General features: G+C 37.2%; 1 protein-coding gene and 1 long non-coding RNA gene across 2 annotated transcripts in view; one reads left to right on the top strand and one right to left on the bottom strand.

Moving 5' to 3' along the window:
• LOC116227273 (von Willebrand factor D and EGF domain-containing protein-like) overlaps positions 1-9,074 on the top strand; it is a 163,815-nt gene extending 154,741 nt beyond the window's left edge. Inside the window, exon 28 of the mRNA XM_090143533.1 lies at positions 8,804-9,074. Coding sequence (XP_089999659.1) covers positions 8,804-8,829 — 26 coding nt within the window. The 3' untranslated portion in view covers positions 8,830-9,074. The remainder of the gene's footprint in view (positions 1-8,803) is intronic.
• Positions 1-17,219, bottom strand: part of LOC149917192 (uncharacterized) — a 181,510-nt gene that overhangs the window by 77,125 nt on the left and 87,166 nt on the right. The gene's annotated exons all lie outside the window — the stretch shown is intronic.

Genomic DNA, 17,219 nt, shown 5'->3' on the forward strand with positions numbered 1-17,219 from the left:
CGTAAGAAAGATTGTCATTTGCATGCAAATTATAGCTCTGTTCTTTTAACATTCAGGGATAAATCTCCTTCTGTAATGGGCATTTATTGATTATAATTTTATCATAAGCTTAGCTTACTAAATGACTTTCTTTGCTGAATCTGTACAGGATAATGCATACACAGACTGTGTCATTTTTAGTGTTTAGAGGCTTAGCATCCCTTGTAAATACATTTATGAAATATTCATTTAAACTTCAGCTATGTTGGATTTCAATTCCAATTTTCTCCCAAAATGTTTTTAACTTTTCTCCTTTCTGAGCACTAACTGCAGGAAGCAGTGGGTGGAGAGGGAGAGACAGGCAGATAGGAAAGGATAAAAAAGGAGGAAATCTTTTCCTTTTTTTGTTTTGTTTGAATCATCTGAAAATCAAAGAAACCACAAATGGAAAAAAGCCTGGTACCTTATCTAATACCTGCCCTTCTATCATTGCATATGAGAATACCCCTACCAGCTTTAGGGATCTCCATATCAGACTACTCTTTTCCTTACCTGCTTTTATTATAGGAACTACCAACAAGAGAATCAATATCCATTTTACCTGTGCTCAAATTCACATCAGGTTATACATAGTAACATCATACATAATTGTCTCTCTTCTAGAACAAAATCCACTGTAAAGTGAAACACAACTTGAAGAGACTCCTATGCTGAGAATACACTCCCTAGCAGAAAGTGGGAACTGCTTTATTCCCATGAATGAAACACTCAGATTTTTCCAGTTCACTATCTGGCTGCTCTCACAAGACCAGCAGCTTACCAGGCTGTACAGCCTCTTATTTTTAGGATGTATGGATTAGCAGTAAGTTTCGTTCTTCATTCCTCTTTCCCTTAGCTCTACGTCTGATGTTCAGAATATAAATTTAAATGTTAGTATTCCCTAGTATGGCAGAATCCCAACCTTCATACAGAGTGTTGGCTGTCACAGTAATCTGATAGAGTTGACAACCTATTTTCAGTAGACAAAGACAGCAAAATTACAAGATGTTCTTTTTAAACAACCACAAGGAGGTGAGTCTTTGTAGCTCGTGGCCAGCCTTCCAAGGTCACTATAGCATTATTATAACTGTCCTCAGAGAATCACATTTGGATGGCTTGGGAAGCCACTGTGTGTTTTCCAAAGTAATTTCAATGGTCTATTCTATCTCTGAGACTTCAGATTGCAACAGAAAGAATTTGTATGAGCTTAAACCTGTGCCAAAAATCGGATCCTAAGACCGAAGAACTGAAATTCCAGATTTTGTTTCTTTATCCCTTCAATTTATTGATTTTTTGTGAAAAGTCCCCTGCAGGGATACGTTAAACTTTTTCACATCTAATGGTATTGGAACATAGACAAGTGTTGTCATATGCTTTATTGACAGATAATGACAAATAATTTATATTTAATCTTACTAGTGTGTGGTTAGCAGCTTTCTATATTGGTCTCCCAGGCAAGAAAATAAAAGAATTCACTTGCTGATATTTATTTGGCAATACTTACAGAAGGTTTAACTCATAAGATTTAAATAAGATCCTATGATGTGTTCTTGAATTGCTGCCCTATGAATTGGTTGATCTCTTTCCTCCATGCCAAAACAATGTCATAAACTGCTGATTGGGGTGAAAAAAAATGGAAGAAATTTGACTAAGTCTATTGATTATCTCTTTTTATCTATTAAAAAAAGATAAAGAGCACTGATTCTTTTATTAACAGAATGTCTGCAAATATAAATGGTAGTCTAGATAAGATTAAAAAAGTTTTTCTGATTCCCTTACTGATTCTGTGGGACATGAAATTACACACCCTGGATTCCAGCGTTTTGAGTTATGCTGGAAATTCTCCCTTTTATTTGTTGTAAAAGAACCACTCTGGGGAGTAAATATTTAACAAATCTTTGCATCTCAAATCAAGAAGGTCCTTTTAAGAGCTGTTATTTTATTTCACATGGAACAAAAGAAAATCAATTTTGGCACAAATCTGACCCAGCCGTCAGAGCCCAGAATGTATCCTGGCTTTCCAGATCAGAGCTTTTCTGACCCATTTTCTGCTGAGCTAAGGTGGTTACTTTGGCACACGCTTCTCTTTCCCCATCAGTGAGGAGTAAAAATAAAGAAGGAAAATTGTAAATGTAACAGACACGTAGGCATGAAAAAGCCCATGGCAAACATTTTTTTATTGCCTGAAAGTCTTTTTGTCCTTTTCTCCATCATGTGAAACTAGAGAACCTTGATATATTTTGTCACATCTTTGTTGTATCATTTTCAAACGCATCGGAGCACTTCCCTTCTAATTACAAGATTTAGAACAAATGTATTCTAAACAATTTTATCTTTCACTTATAGCAATTTGTGAGCAAAAATGTCTGTTTGGAAGCAGATGCATAAAACCAAATGTATGTGCTTGCAGAAGTGGCTATACTGGGTCAGCATGTGGAAAGAAGGTAAGGTATCAGCCAAAAACACTGCATTCTTATAGCAAGAAGGACAAAAATAGCTGACTGTAACTGAAATAGTTTACAGGAAAAAGGATTAAAGTCTTAGTAACCTTATGGAAGATGTAAATAAGGTTATAAAATTGTTTAAAGTAAGTTTAATGACCACTAAGCTGCCAACTAACCCTGCATCCAAGTCCTGTACAAAATTCTCCCTTAAGGAACTGTTTAATCCTTCAAATACTAACCTTAAAAAGCTGTGTCTATTCTGATACTTAGGCTCATCCTTAATACAGTTCTCCTGCCTAAATCCACTAATCATCTGCAGAGCATATCCTGAAGAGATGTCCCTGGATGCAGTCAAGCTCGAGCCTGGAACTTTCTCTGAATTGCAACTGACCCTCACCACCAGACACTGTTCAGTTCTTCATCCCTACTGCCTTCCTCAACCAGCCACGTGCTCCAACGTGAAGTCATTCGCCAATCTCCAGCTTTTAAAATGGCAAACTGCCCTCTCATTTACCTATATGCAAAGGCTAGGAAAAAAACCATCATCTTTTCCTTTCAGTTACATCAGGGCATCAGAGATAGCAGCAAAATCTATTCAGATAGTCATTTTATTCTGTTAACAATAATTAGATTTTAATAACATAATTAAAGTTCTGTATGGATTTTCTTAACAAGTACATCTTCTTACTAAATTATAGCTCCTATATCAATACTGATATGCAGCTGATGTAGATGAGTCAGTATTTCAATTTTATGTTTATATATATATATATAAATTTATATATTTATATATATATATAAATATATCAAACAGGTTGGCTGTGCAGTAGGAAAATATGGCGTGCATTTTACCAATGAATTAATGGGAAAAGTCCAAACAAATGCAAGAAGCAGCCAAGATAAAACAGAGTTATTATCTGCAGGTCTTTGTACCCAAAGGACTTTCCCTTCAGAGGTTGAGAGTTGCCTTTTAGAAATGCCAGACCGAGATTATTGGGGATGTTTTGGAGCATTATTTTAGCTGTGAAAGTATCAGGTATGATATTTTCCATTCACAAACGAAGTGGAACTTTGTTGCACTTCACAGAAAATATTAAATCAAATACCAGGCTTCCTTTTTCACATGAATAAACTATTACACAGCAAATCACTACTGGAAGAAAAAAAAAAAGAAAGAAAAAGACTTTGCATATTATGTATGTCCAGAATGGCAAGCCATCAATGATACATGTAAACTCACAGCTCTCTAGCAATGATTCATCTCACATTTTTACAAGACTGTTTGAAGCACTCTTCAGTTTCACAGCTCATTCTGCAGAAATACTGATTGGCAGCACTGATATGAACGTGCATTGCTTTGATGTGAGGAAGGAAATGTTCTGAATAAAAGAGAATTAACAGGTTTCCTTCAATCTGTGAGCTTTGCTTAGTGCAAATGTCGAAGTTAGTCATAAAACTGATGGGTTTAGTGGTGTCTTGTTTAAATTACATGGCGATATGCAATCAAACAAGCTACCCCTCCAAGAAGTTAAAAATTATAAGAGATGATAATGCTTATTAACTAGCACTGATTACACTAAATAGCTAACATAGGAACTCATGTCCTTATTACTGCAGAAATGCTGGCAGGACAGCCCTCCCAAGAGTTAATTTGTAAGTGAATAAATTGAACAAGATTTAAGGCATTTTACACATTTAGAGGTTTGAAGACAAATGCAACCACCCCTCCCTGATTTTCTCTCATTTTCCTCAACTTAAACCAATCAGGCGTCAAACCCATTTCTGCTGCTCATGTCTAAATCTCTGCAATTTCTCCCAATTCTAGAAGCAGTGCAGCTGAGGAACACCACTAACTGTCTCTCCATTGGCTTCAAACTCTCTTGTCAATACATTTACAAAAAGAGATCTGCATTTTTCTGCTACAGCACTGTAACTAGTTCACTGCTCCACGCTGCTTCTACTTAATGGCTTATTTTCTATTTGGCAACCATGCAGTTGACTCTTCCTTTGCTAGCACAGCCTTTATTATATCTTTACTTAATTTTGTCTCATGGATTTCCAATTGTTTCACCCACTTGTCAAAAAGATTTTTCATTCTAAACCTGATTGTATTGCCTCCAAATGTGATATCGTTCAAAAAACGTGACATCTCATTGCCTAAGAAGTTAATGACAGTAACGAAGAGTAGAAAAAAGTCAAGGCCTATGAGTATCCATCTTGACAGCAAGCTATTGACACATTCACTCTTTGATAATGCTTCTTAGACAGGAATATCTCCTTTCTGATTTAGTCTGACCCAGAGACATGATTACCCCAACTATGTCAGAAGTCCCCCTAAAATAAAATAAAATTGCACCTACTTGTGATGGCTAGAATGGCTGCTTACTACATTTTGCTTGAGGAGATTATGAGTTTATTGTTTAATAATTTGCCTTAGTATCTTCCCAGATACCCACTTGGCTGCCATCACCTTGCTTTTCCTTTTCCCTTTTTTCCTTATTTAAAGATATATACTGTGTCTTTCAGGACACTGTCCTTCAGGAGTACTCAAAGCTAATGACTGCTCATTTGGAAACCATATCTTTAAGTAAGCTCGGGTAAACTCTATGAAGCCCTATTAACCTGTTCCATGTTAAATTCCTCTTCTGCACTAAGATTTTCTATATGAGGAGTTAAAGTAGCTAGCAAACCATGAACTCAAAACTCAGTTTATTGCCCAGCAATTTCACCTTGTAAACTGACCTTCAATCTGACTTATCTGGTCCTAAGTATTCAATTCCTTCCCTGCCCTCCCTTGAATTCCTGTTCTCTTACTAATTCTGAACATGTTAAACCTTTTGTCACATTTAACCTTTCTGTGAAGACGGACTATAAGGCACGGAACACATTAGCCTTGCCTGTGTCATCTACCATCCTCTCATGTTAGATTCACCTCCATGTTTTGCTATGGGAGTTATAACTCTTGCTTTGCTCTGTTTCTGTAACGAATCTTCAAATAGCAGGGAAAATACAGTAGAAGTGGCATGCAACGTTTATTAAAAAAAAATGGCTTAAATTGGAGTTGAGCAGCCTCTTCCCTTCCCTAGCAGCAGCTGCCTAGGGATGCTCAGGTGACCGCACTTACAGCTAACTCAATCTTGCCAACCTCCTTTTCCCAGGGAAGCAGATGCAAGGTAATTGCCCCTTATCCAGTTTAGAAGAGCAATTTCTTCCTCTGAACTTTATTTCTGGTCTTCAACTTAGTCTCACAACAGTAGAGTGAAAGATTCATTTTAGCAGTATATTTTTCAGAGGATAGGCTGAACACACTATGAAGATAGATACAGGGCGCTGGAAATAAAAAGCTTTGCTGCAGAACTGCTTTTTTTCCCCTCAGACTAAACAGTGTCTATAGGCTGGTTTAGCTAGTCTTTTTGGAAAAGCAGTACTGCCCATATTCGTTTAATAAAGTTATTCCCCTTTCTCTGCTGTAATCTTTGATATAGTTCCCTTCTGTGCAGTTAAAACTCCTGGAGGAGCAATATACATTTTCCCAAATTATTCATCATCTACCTCCTAGTTCTCACATCTATATTGCCAAGTGATTTGCAATTCATTTCCTGACATTTTTGGTTTACTTTGTTTTGGAGTTCTGCTAAACAAAGCCTGCCAAAAGCATTCCTCAGAAGGCTAATGAACTTGCTAGAATAGCAATCACTCTCTTAGAAACCTTTTGCGTATTTTTAATTTGTATTGACTCTTAGAGAGATCCAGATAATTTAGCAAGAAGTTTTGTGGCAGACGTGAAGACAAATGCTCCCACTGACTTTTACATTCAAAACACTCATCAGAGTCCATTTGTTCATGGTTGGATGGGGTGATTCTCAAAAAAAAAAAAAAAACACCCCAAACTAAATGTTTTCCTTCTCCATTGGAACCACATTTACCAAAAACTTTGGCCTGAGTTCCAAGGAGACCAGGATAACCACTGCATCAATCGTACAACAGGGAGCTTTTCTGAAAGTTGAAAGGTATATTGTAACTGTAGTCTTATCTAATACAATCATGCTTTCCTTCTTCGATTGTTTGTTTTTCTTTCTAAATGGATTAAAGTAACAGCATTAATTAAACCAACAGAATTAATTTAAGCCAAACGATATCTAGTTAGATATGAACGCACGGCAAGCTATCATGATGCTGTGTTACCTCAAAAACAGTTTAAATATTAATGCACTAGATTGGTCTGTCTGTTGAATCCATATTCTAAAGCATAAAGATAGTGAGGAGTCTAACTGATTTCAGAAAATAGGAATTGAAAAAGGCAAACTTCATAGCTGACAATTTTAACATGGAAATTTACCAGTAAACCAAAACAGCAACAATCCATTCACATTCCATATGAATGAATTCAGGGATGATCTTCCAAAGATTAAACATACTACTGACTTCCGTAACATCTGAAAATGCACTTTGCTACAGCCAGTGGCTTTAACATTGCTATTACTTTCTTCTTGTATCTACCAATTGACACATCAGCATATACATTATTTTCTCCAAAAGAGTGGTCAAGCACTGGAATGGGCTACCCCAGGAAAGTAGTTGAATCAACATCCTTGGAGGCATTCAAGAAACGTGTAGATGTGGTACTAAGGGACACGGTTTAGTGGGCAACATTGGTGGTAGGTGGGTGGTTGGACTACATGATCTTTAAGTTCTTTTCCAACCTTCATGATTCTGTGATCAAGAGACATTAAACCACAAATCATCACACTCAAGTTACACAAGCTGTGTTCAGCATCTGTAAATACACACACTATTGACCTATGGAGTTCTAGGGGAAAATGGCTTGCATAAATTATATTACAAAAACGTGGAAGTAATAAGAGATAAAAAGGATAGTCAAATAAAAGCAGAATGGAGCTACGCATGCTGTGCATATTAGTCAGACAATTTGCTTACTACAAAGGAATGCAATTAATTAATTAGTTAATTGAGCTTAAATTTGATGGCTTCCTCATCAAAACACTGAATATCTTCAACACATACACTTGTTTGTGCATGCTCACTGTGTTTAGAGGCATCCTGAATCATTTTCACATTTTTACCAAGAAGGACGGGGCCTCTGCAGCATTTTATGTTTCATTCATATATATATATATGTGTGTATATATATACACACACACATGCATTTACCACACAAATATATGTACATCCAAAATCCAAATATGTGTTTTAGTGTAATTGTGTATATAGACATATGGAAATGTGAACTATGAGCCAGACATGCAAGCATACATTTTTATTTGACCTGAAAAAAATACATATTACTCTTTCTGATATTACATGCAGTTTTTCCACATAAAATGAATCCTTACTCTAACCAGACCTGTCCAAATCCCAGCAGGCACTTGTAGAAGTACCCTCTCTTTTCCTATAAAGCAAATGTGCCATGTACTATTCGCAAATAAACAACTGCTACCTCTATATATCACTATCGAAAACTAAGGTAAGGTATTTTAGAGTCAGAAAAGAAAGGAGCACTTGGATACGTAATGTTAATATCAAAGATAAGCTGTCATATCAAATACAGATATGTCAAGATTAAGAAGGACCTTTCTTCTAGGCCTGAATAATAAATTAATATCAACATTTTTATGTGCTTTCTAATACAGCTTTCTATAAAACTGCCTTTGGAAACAGGTTCTTAAATTTATGTGCTAGCATAAAATAAAGCTTTCCATATCATCGATTATCTTGTTTTGGGATAAAGCAAATTCACTCATGTATTTAAACCAGGATGATATTCATGGACAACTTCTGCTGTATGAAAATGGGATAAGTGCACTGAAATGCTTTCAGGCAAGGAGCCAACAACCTCCATGCGTTACACAGAAGTGGCAGAGAGATTTTTTTTTTTTAAGGCACACCTGCTTTAGATGAAAGAAATTGAATTCCAACTCCATGACTGTCAAGCGCCACTGCAAATAATAGAGCCTAAGCCAAATCATTTCAGCAATATAGCTATTTTCCTGTTGAAGCAATGGAGCAGAAATCAGCCTTAGCTAGATGATATCACTTTATGTGCATGCTTTGGAAACAGTTCCATTCATCACTTCACTGCTTAGTCTCTTTCAAAAACATGTTCTTCATTTCCTGGTTAATAAAATCTTTAGTTATGTAAGTCAAAATGGTGAAAAAATGCAGCTTGTGATTTGGCCATAATTATGTTGAAAATCAAAAGAAAAAAGAGTAACTACAATAAATCATTTGAACATCACACGTGATATTTCTTACACCACATGCATAAGAACGTTTATCTTATAGTCCCATAGGAGGCTGAATATGCATTTCTTTTTTTGCAGCTACCAACAAGATGAAGATAACATAACAGCAGGACAATGAAGACAATCATTTGGGTATTGATAAGCCCAAACTGAGTGCATTTTTCATTTGGGAAGACACAGTGTGAGGACATCACTACTTCTCTCCCTTCTACTCTCCTATAATAATCACAAAGAAAAACTAAAACAAAACACCAAGGCATATGTCAATAAACAAATCTCTATTTTCAAAACTGCCTGTAGCCAGGCTCACATTCCTGATCTGCAAATGTAACATCACCATTGCAGTGACTACCCCTGCCCACAAATAAGACAAAGACTTTTAGTTTCCTGTTATTCTGCTTTCACTAAAACCTGAAGGCACATATAAATGTCTTCATTTCTGCCAGTTTTTGGTGTTGTTTTGTTTTTTTTAAACAGACTTGCTTCTCCAGAGGAAATAACTACATAAGATCCCACTTCAACTGACAAATTTCAGAGACTACCAAGGGAAGGATCTCAGTAATATTTATTGATACTAGCTCCAGCCTGTAGTGTCATTCCACTGAGTAACTGCTAGAGCCAAATGTTTTCTAGGTTGCCATTGTGCCAGCATTTACTTAAGGAGGTATCAACACAATGCATGATGAAATGCTGGTGTTTGGTTCTCTTTTGCTCTCAGTCATAGGTATATGTTGCTCCTATGCAAGTCAGTGGTTGACATGCTAAGTAGACAAGGTCCCACATAGCCATCCCACCTTAATCCCTGGAAACAGTTTAGAAAACTAGCTTTTTAATGGTACAAAGATGCTTAATGAAATGGTCTCAAAAACTCACATTCAAAAAATTCAGATCTACAGAACGCTCCCTCTGAGCGCTTCATCACACAGCATGGTTTTGACATAGGATGGAACAGGGGCACAGAACCCAGAAAAGAGATGGAAGGTGTGAAAAAAAGGGAATAAAGAATTAATTACAAATGTACTTGAAAAGCATTTTAAACTGTCACCTCATACAACTTCCAGGTTCAGTAAGATAAATCCCACATCATCTTCTGGGCATTCGTGCTCTCTTTTTATTTGTCTGACTGGGTGATTCAGAGCAACTGTAGATCAAAACATCTGCGTCTTGATGCAGGAATAGAGAAGTTTTGACATTCCCTCACTCTTCCAAAAGAGATTTGAAGGGAACAATCATACAGTAAGGATCTTTTGATTGAACCTTCAGGGCTGCAACAGCAACTAGATGTAAAGTTTGATCTGACCCTTGCTGTCAATTTCTAAGAATAAAAAATACCAACTGAAAGACCTCAGAATACTGCAAATTAAGCTATGAAAAAGCTAGGAAAAACTGCCAGTACTGTAACTGACAGAATCATTCCTCCTCCCTTTTGCCCAGATCATATTAGTAGCATTTTTTTTTAATCCATGGCTAACTTTGTATATAGCAAAATGCTTTTATATGCATCCATTCTGTTTTCCAATAAATGGTTTTCTATTCATTTCTGAAGTTTGGCCTTTCATTTTATGTAGAAACAGATCCAATGTATATAGTTTCCCAAATGCAAAAAATAAAAATATAAATTAGACTTGCCACTACTTGCAAGTTTCTTACTAAACAAACATTCAGCTGAAGGACCAGTCTTCCAAAATATGTGCTATATTTTCTGAAGTAAAAAAAAATGAAAATAAAAATAACAATCATGGAATCAAATGTCCTTTAAATGGTCCCTTAAAACTTGAAGAGTTCAAGTTTTAAGGGACCATTTAAAGGACATTTGGTCCAATTTTCCTGCAGTGAACAGGGACACCCACAGTTCCATCAGGCTCTCAGCGTGGTCTTGAGTGTCTCCAGGTATGAGACATCCACCACCTCTCCAGGCAACCTGTGCCAGTGCCTCACCAGTCTTACTGCACAAAACTTCTTCCTTATGTCCAGTCTAAATCTCCCCACTTTTAGTTTGAAACCATCTCCCCTTGTTCTATTGAAACAGACTCTGATACAGAGTCTGCCCCTTTCTTTCTTATAGCCTCCTTTTAGAAACTGAAAATCTGAACTTCATACTGATCTAGAACACAATTAGTAATGCTAATATGAATTTAAGTTTTTTGCATTCACATTAGCAGTTCCAGGAAGACATTAATACTAAAACAGAACATTGGCACCAGATAAGTATCTACAAATTAAATTGAGGGTGGCAATTACTGTTTTCTTGAAGTACAGCCCCAATCAATAAAAAAGATTTCTATTACCTTGCCTCCATAACGTCTACAAGAGACAGTGCTAATGAACAAAATCCCTTGCCAAGATTGGATTTGAAAGCCTAAAAACAGCTTTCAGTGCCTTGCAGCCTCTTACTGTATTTCGAGGAGTGACTGTTTAGGACAAGATACATCCCACCTATTTTAAGAAAATTTGAAAGTCCTTTTGCATCTTTGAGGACAGCTTGTGTGTGCTTTTAAATCCAGAAGAATTGTTGATAGAAGACAACACCAAGGTTACTCCCTGACATCAGGCTGCAGGTAACCTACAGGTATGTAATGCGGTGTCACAGATCACATCAGTGCAACTCCCTTTTCCTAAGGATGAATTTCAACACTGCTCCTTTTCTCTTAGCCACTCCTGTGCTATTTTCTTCTCTTGTCAGTTCACTACACTTTGCTAAGTTCCCAGGTATCATGATGACTACACGCTCAGTTTCTGTATTAAGCATGACACAGAACAACATAAAAGCAGAATCATTCTGTAGAATTTTGTAGGTGTTTTGCACCTTATTGAGAAATACCCAAGCAGAATATTTTTCAAAATGTTCTTCTACATTCATAAGCCATTCCTCTCATTATTTTATATCCAAAAGTTTGGCAAAGAGTTTAAGGCAGCAGTCTTACTAATTGCAGCCAAGAGAAAACATATCTGCCTAGAAGCTAAAAGCAATGTTATTTACTTTTAGCTTCTAATTATCACTGTAACTTCTCATAGTCTTTGTTTGCTGAACATTTATTTCCAAATCCTGATAAACCCTCAAACAAATTGAGTACAATAAATCACACTCTCATTACAGGAATAACAAACAGAAGCAATAGTAGAAGTGGGGGGTTGGTTTTAGGTTGTTGGGGGGTATTTTGCTTAATGTCATCATTTTTAAGATCACGGTTACTGGTAGATTTAACTCATCTGTGACATTCATGTAGATATTTAAACATTAAGGTCCTGGTTATGTTCTTTTTGAACTGTCATTGATTTTGATGGTTTTTAAAATAGAAGTTGAAGCTAATGTTTCTCCTGCCTAGAGAGCAGGAGAGCACAGCGAGCAGGAAGGAGTTAATTTTTGTACCTGGTCTATCTTTACTAACCTTTGCCAAAAAGACTGGAGGAGGGGCTGTGAGCATCATTGCACATGTGTGTATGCACATATATGTCCATCTCTGAAATACACTAGCTGAAAGCCTCTGAGAATTCTTTAGGAAGCAAAGAAAAGCATTTCAATGGGAAAAGTATCCATACCAGCTGGCATTTCAGCTGGATAAATATTATAACCTTCTCACTGAGTAGCTTTTCATTTTCATTTTTCACATTAGGAAGCAAAACTGAAAGAAGTGAATCTACTCCCCGCAGAACAGTAGGTGGAAACTGCATCTTATTTCCTTTTAGAATGAGTTTTGCTCCAGAAACGTACCACTTTCAGGGGCCTGCAGATGTAACTCCTTGGTTTATCCATAAACAAGTACAGCAGTGGCTAAGCAACAGGAGCCACTAATCCTGTCCTAGAGAGACCACCCAGAGCAGGGGGAAGCATGCTCTGGTCTCTATGTGTATTTAGTACTTCACCTTCCTGCCAGAAAACCCTGTTCCACATGGATCACTGAAAAAAACAGCAGATGATGGATTGAAATGAGTACGTTTTTGGACTCAATTCAATTTCATGACATATTGAGAGGGTCTGCCAACTCATATATCATGTCCCAGATGAAATAGACTTTACAGTACTCCACATACATATAAATAAACACACATAGAATGATTCTGAAAATTATTTTCACTTTAAATAATTTAACTACAAAAGCTGTAGAGCATGATATGCTCTGTGGGCCTAATACAACATCTTCATGCTCAATTAATTTTTTAACATTAATATCATTTGGAGAAAGAGTAGACAAACAAGAATGCATGTGATGTGCATAACAATATGCACCACTAAGATCACTGTTGTTACTTCTGCAGGCTAATTCAGACTTAGAAGCTCCAAGGATGACCTGTCACATTCAAAATTAATGTTCATTATTAAGAACAAGCATGGGAAAACCAGATTATTGGATCTGGTCCTTGGGCACTGATGGTGAAGGTTGAGAATGAGAAGTAGGTCTTAAAGGATGCAAACATCACTCTTGTTTCCATATTTCTAACAGCTAAGGTCTGGGAGACTTGACAACTTAGGCAAGCTTCCCTTGGGGAGAGGAAAGTGTGGTATGGGTTCTGTGTATGATTTAAACAAACTGTGAAGTCCATGCTTTGACCAGATGTGGGTGGGTGGCCATCAAAAGACAGAAAGCAGAAAACTCACCAGATAAATTCTCTGTCAGAACCAGAAAGAACTTTTCTACTAATTATCTTAATTTCATTTAAAATGTTTGCACTAACCTTGCTCAGCACCAAACTCTTCTATCATAATAGTGTTCCCAATCGGACCAGTTTGTTTTCCAACTGATCTCCTTGATGCCTGGTTAAGGTTTTTTCATGCATAAAGGTTATTTTGGTTTCAACATGTAACCTGATGGCATTTTTACTGTTGGAGGGAGATAGGAATTCCAGATGTGAAAAGCTTACTGAGAGAATATCAGCACTTTTAATCAGTTAGCCTAAGAGACAGAGGAAGAAGGAAACACTTCAGCACTGCACTTCTCTCTTGGCTTTTTTCCTTTTTTTTTCTCCCCAAACGAGATTGTGGTATGCATTACCATGATTGATTTAGAAGACTGCTGGTTCTATCATGGTCTGGGACAGGTATCAGAGAGGTCTGTCCTATTGTCCTAGTAAAACCACACTACCACATTCAAAAGCTACACTCCTACACTCTGTACCAAGCCAACAGTTTATCATGAACATCAGTGTACATGTTCCTGTGGCTTTGTGATGACCAGACCTGGTTATTTCAAATTTTAACTAAGCCTGTGATACTGGAAAAAGCTTTGATTGGCACTAAATGAAGCAGCCTGTTTTATGCTACTAGCCACTGTCAACACTCTCATTTGCCCTCTAATACAGAGACCATTTTGAAATCTTTCTCCTGCTATTAAAACACTTTCAAAAGCTAATGCACTTATAAACCAAGCAATCATTTTCCCCTCAACAGCTATGATCTGCCATCATGTTACCAGGCCAAATTGCTAACAAAGACTAGAGGTTCACAAAGGTAAGTGGCAGGAAGAAGCAGCAGAGATTTCCTACAGGAGAAAAAAAAAATAACCAAAGAACTATTCACACAGAAAAGGAAATTCCAAACTGGCCATACTCTCTTTCTTCATATGAGAATATGAAGGGGGAAAGGGAGAAGGGATGTTAGGAGGAAATTCTTTACTCAGAGGGTGGTGAAGCCCTGGCACTGCTGCCAGGTTGGTTGCCCCAACCCCGGAGGTGCACATGGTCAGGTTAGATGGTCCTGGGCAGCCTGAGCTGCTGGGGGGAAACCAGCCCACAGCAGGGGATGAAAGCAGATGGGCTTTGAGATCTTTTCCAGTAGAAACCATTCTTTGATTCCATGACATAACCAGTGACTTTAAAAGAATTCTTTTTAAAGACCATAGCTAGGAAGATCAAGGTGGAAAACAATTAGTTATTGAACTAATGCAAGGCTCAAGCTGCTGTAGAATAAAACAATTTGGTGAATAGGTTGACATCTGAACAAGGTAAAAGCACAGAGATTAAAACTGACTTAAGAATATATAAATGCTACAAAGCAGAACCATAAGAATGACTTTACTTACTTTAAAAAAAAAAAAAGAATTGGAGGAGACAATGAATCCAAAAACAAACAAAAGAAAGCCAGGCTCTGTCTCAAAGTAAGAAAAATTCATTCAAAGTATGAAATTTTGAGTCATAAAGCCTGAAAAAAAAAAAACCCTCACAGAAAAGAATCTGAGCAAGGTTACAGCTGCAGCAGGAGGAGGTGGGGGACAGGTAGGATTTAAATTAGCAGCTATTACATTAGAGACTGCACAGATTAAAAAGAAAGATAACGATGGTTTACATAAGATAATTGGAAATAATTATAGACCCATGAAGTGGATTACAGTCTAAGGAGGAAAAATGTTTGTGTGTGAATGGGAATCTTTGAAAGGTTAAAACATTGATCATGAAGAGGTTGCATATGTGCTGATCTTGTGCCGAGAGAATCTATCACTGGGAATGATTATATGATTATAAACTCTGCATAATCATAGCAGTTGTGTTGTCAAATATCTGGGAGAATCAAACTCAAATCCAATGAGTTAACTTGATATAATTGATCCGCAGATGTTAAACAAAGAGTTTTGCAGAAAATGTGTGAATCTGCTCTTAACCTGTTTGCTTTAGAAAATTTTATGAGTTAGGAAGAAGAAAAGTACAGTGACATAAACTAATGCTCCAACACAAAACCAAGCAGTACTGAAAAGAGACTCAAGGGATCATTAAATTTGTTCTTCCTTCTCAAATATTCCTGCAAATATTGTAGTGGAATACAAATAACGTAACTGGAAAGTGGATTTTCTGCTGAGCTCTGACAAACGTCACCAGAACAGAAAGATGTGGGACCTGAACAGGGATTCAAACCCAAGTTTTCAAAGAACAACTCCTGAGCTGCATATTATATGAACACACTCTTTCTTCCAGTCTATATACATGAACTGAACAAACTCAAACATACCAAACTTTAAGGTAAGTATTTAAAGCCATGCTGCCACTGTTTAGCCCCCAGTCCAGCTGAGACAAACTTGAGAAAGCAAAATTCAAGCCAATTTAAAACTATTTTAATACTCATAATATGAACCTACATTAACTTTCGCTCATCACAGTTAACGAGCAATGTGAAAACTAATAAATATCCCAAAGAAATGTGAGAAACTGTCCCTCAGCTTAAAGGGAAAAGCTTAATGCCAGTAATGCGGCACCACAAGCCAGTCCTAACGCTTGTGTCCATGAAAAGAAATCTTAATCTGCAATTTAGCACTGTACTGAGGACAGCAGTACTGCAATCTGTTACTGTCTGCATGCAGAGGGCTTGTCTGGGTGCTGTAGGCTGGGCTCTGTCCTTGGGCACAAGGACACAGCAAGATGCAGCTGCACAAGGACACAGCAAGATGCAGCTGCACAAGGACACAGCAAGATGCAGCTGCACAAGGACACAGCAAGATGCAGCTGCACACCTATGGGCTACATTTAACTGGAGGAGAAAGGGTCACAGGAAATACAGAGTTGCACTTCGGATCATTTCATGCTTGGATTTGGCGTCAGAAGCTTTAAATTTTCCTAGTTAAGAGAGGACACCTGCAGTACGGTCAATTTTATGCGAGTTAGGGGTGCTCACAGATTCTTAGTGAGGAAAACAGCACAAAATTATTAACAGAAAGTTGAGGAAAGAAAAAACAACAGCAAAACAAATTAAATAAGAGTTCAAAAAGTTTTCTGGCTCAAGCTCAACTCAGGACCAAGGAGCCTCAGCCCTGACACACACAAAGAAAAGTGCCCAAAGGAAAGAAGAATCTGCTCTGACTGCAGCGGGCAGCACACAGCTTTACTTGCCCTTCCGAAACCAGTCTAAAAGTTCATCCAGATCCAAGCTTCCCATAGCTCCCTGTTGCCATTCCATGTGCTTTATAACACAGCCTCATCTATACTGGAGCTTTGGTCTTGCCCTTGTGTCAGGTAGCCAAAACGCATCACATCAAACATCAGTTTACCTGCCTAAAAACCATATGGATGTCCCCCTTGAGCTCCAAAGAGAAAGCACACAGATAATAGGAACTGTTCAGTATACCACAAGAGTTCAATTGATCTAACAAACCAAGCAAACTCTCATAAAAGTAAAATTTGATACCAAAAGATTATATTTTTCTATGTGGGAACACAAAGGAAGTTTGAAGAATAGAGCTTCTAACTGGGTTTCAGTCTGTGGACTTATCAGACAATAATATCAAACAAAAAATAGCCATGAAATTATTTGCAAATTAGAAAAATGTCTAGTAGGCATTGGGATTTGAGACAAGGACTCAGTATTTTATTGAAAATTGTGGTGTCGTTATTGAATGTGCCATACAAACTAAGAAGGGATTATTTTATGCTAACAAAATTACAAGAGTTACCTAAGACAAAAGGTAAAGCATTATCAAATAATAGACTTCCATTAACATTTATTGATTGTTTACTTCAATTTGATTTTTAACTATGGGAGAGCACAAATCCAGCTGGACTTTTCTTGGGCAGA

The sequence above is a fragment of the Phasianus colchicus genome, chromosome 7 (assembly GCF_987193195.1).
Source record: "Phasianus colchicus chromosome 7, bPhaCol1.hap1.1, whole genome shotgun sequence".
Classification (NCBI taxonomy): Eukaryota; Metazoa; Chordata; class Aves; order Galliformes; family Phasianidae; genus Phasianus; species Phasianus colchicus.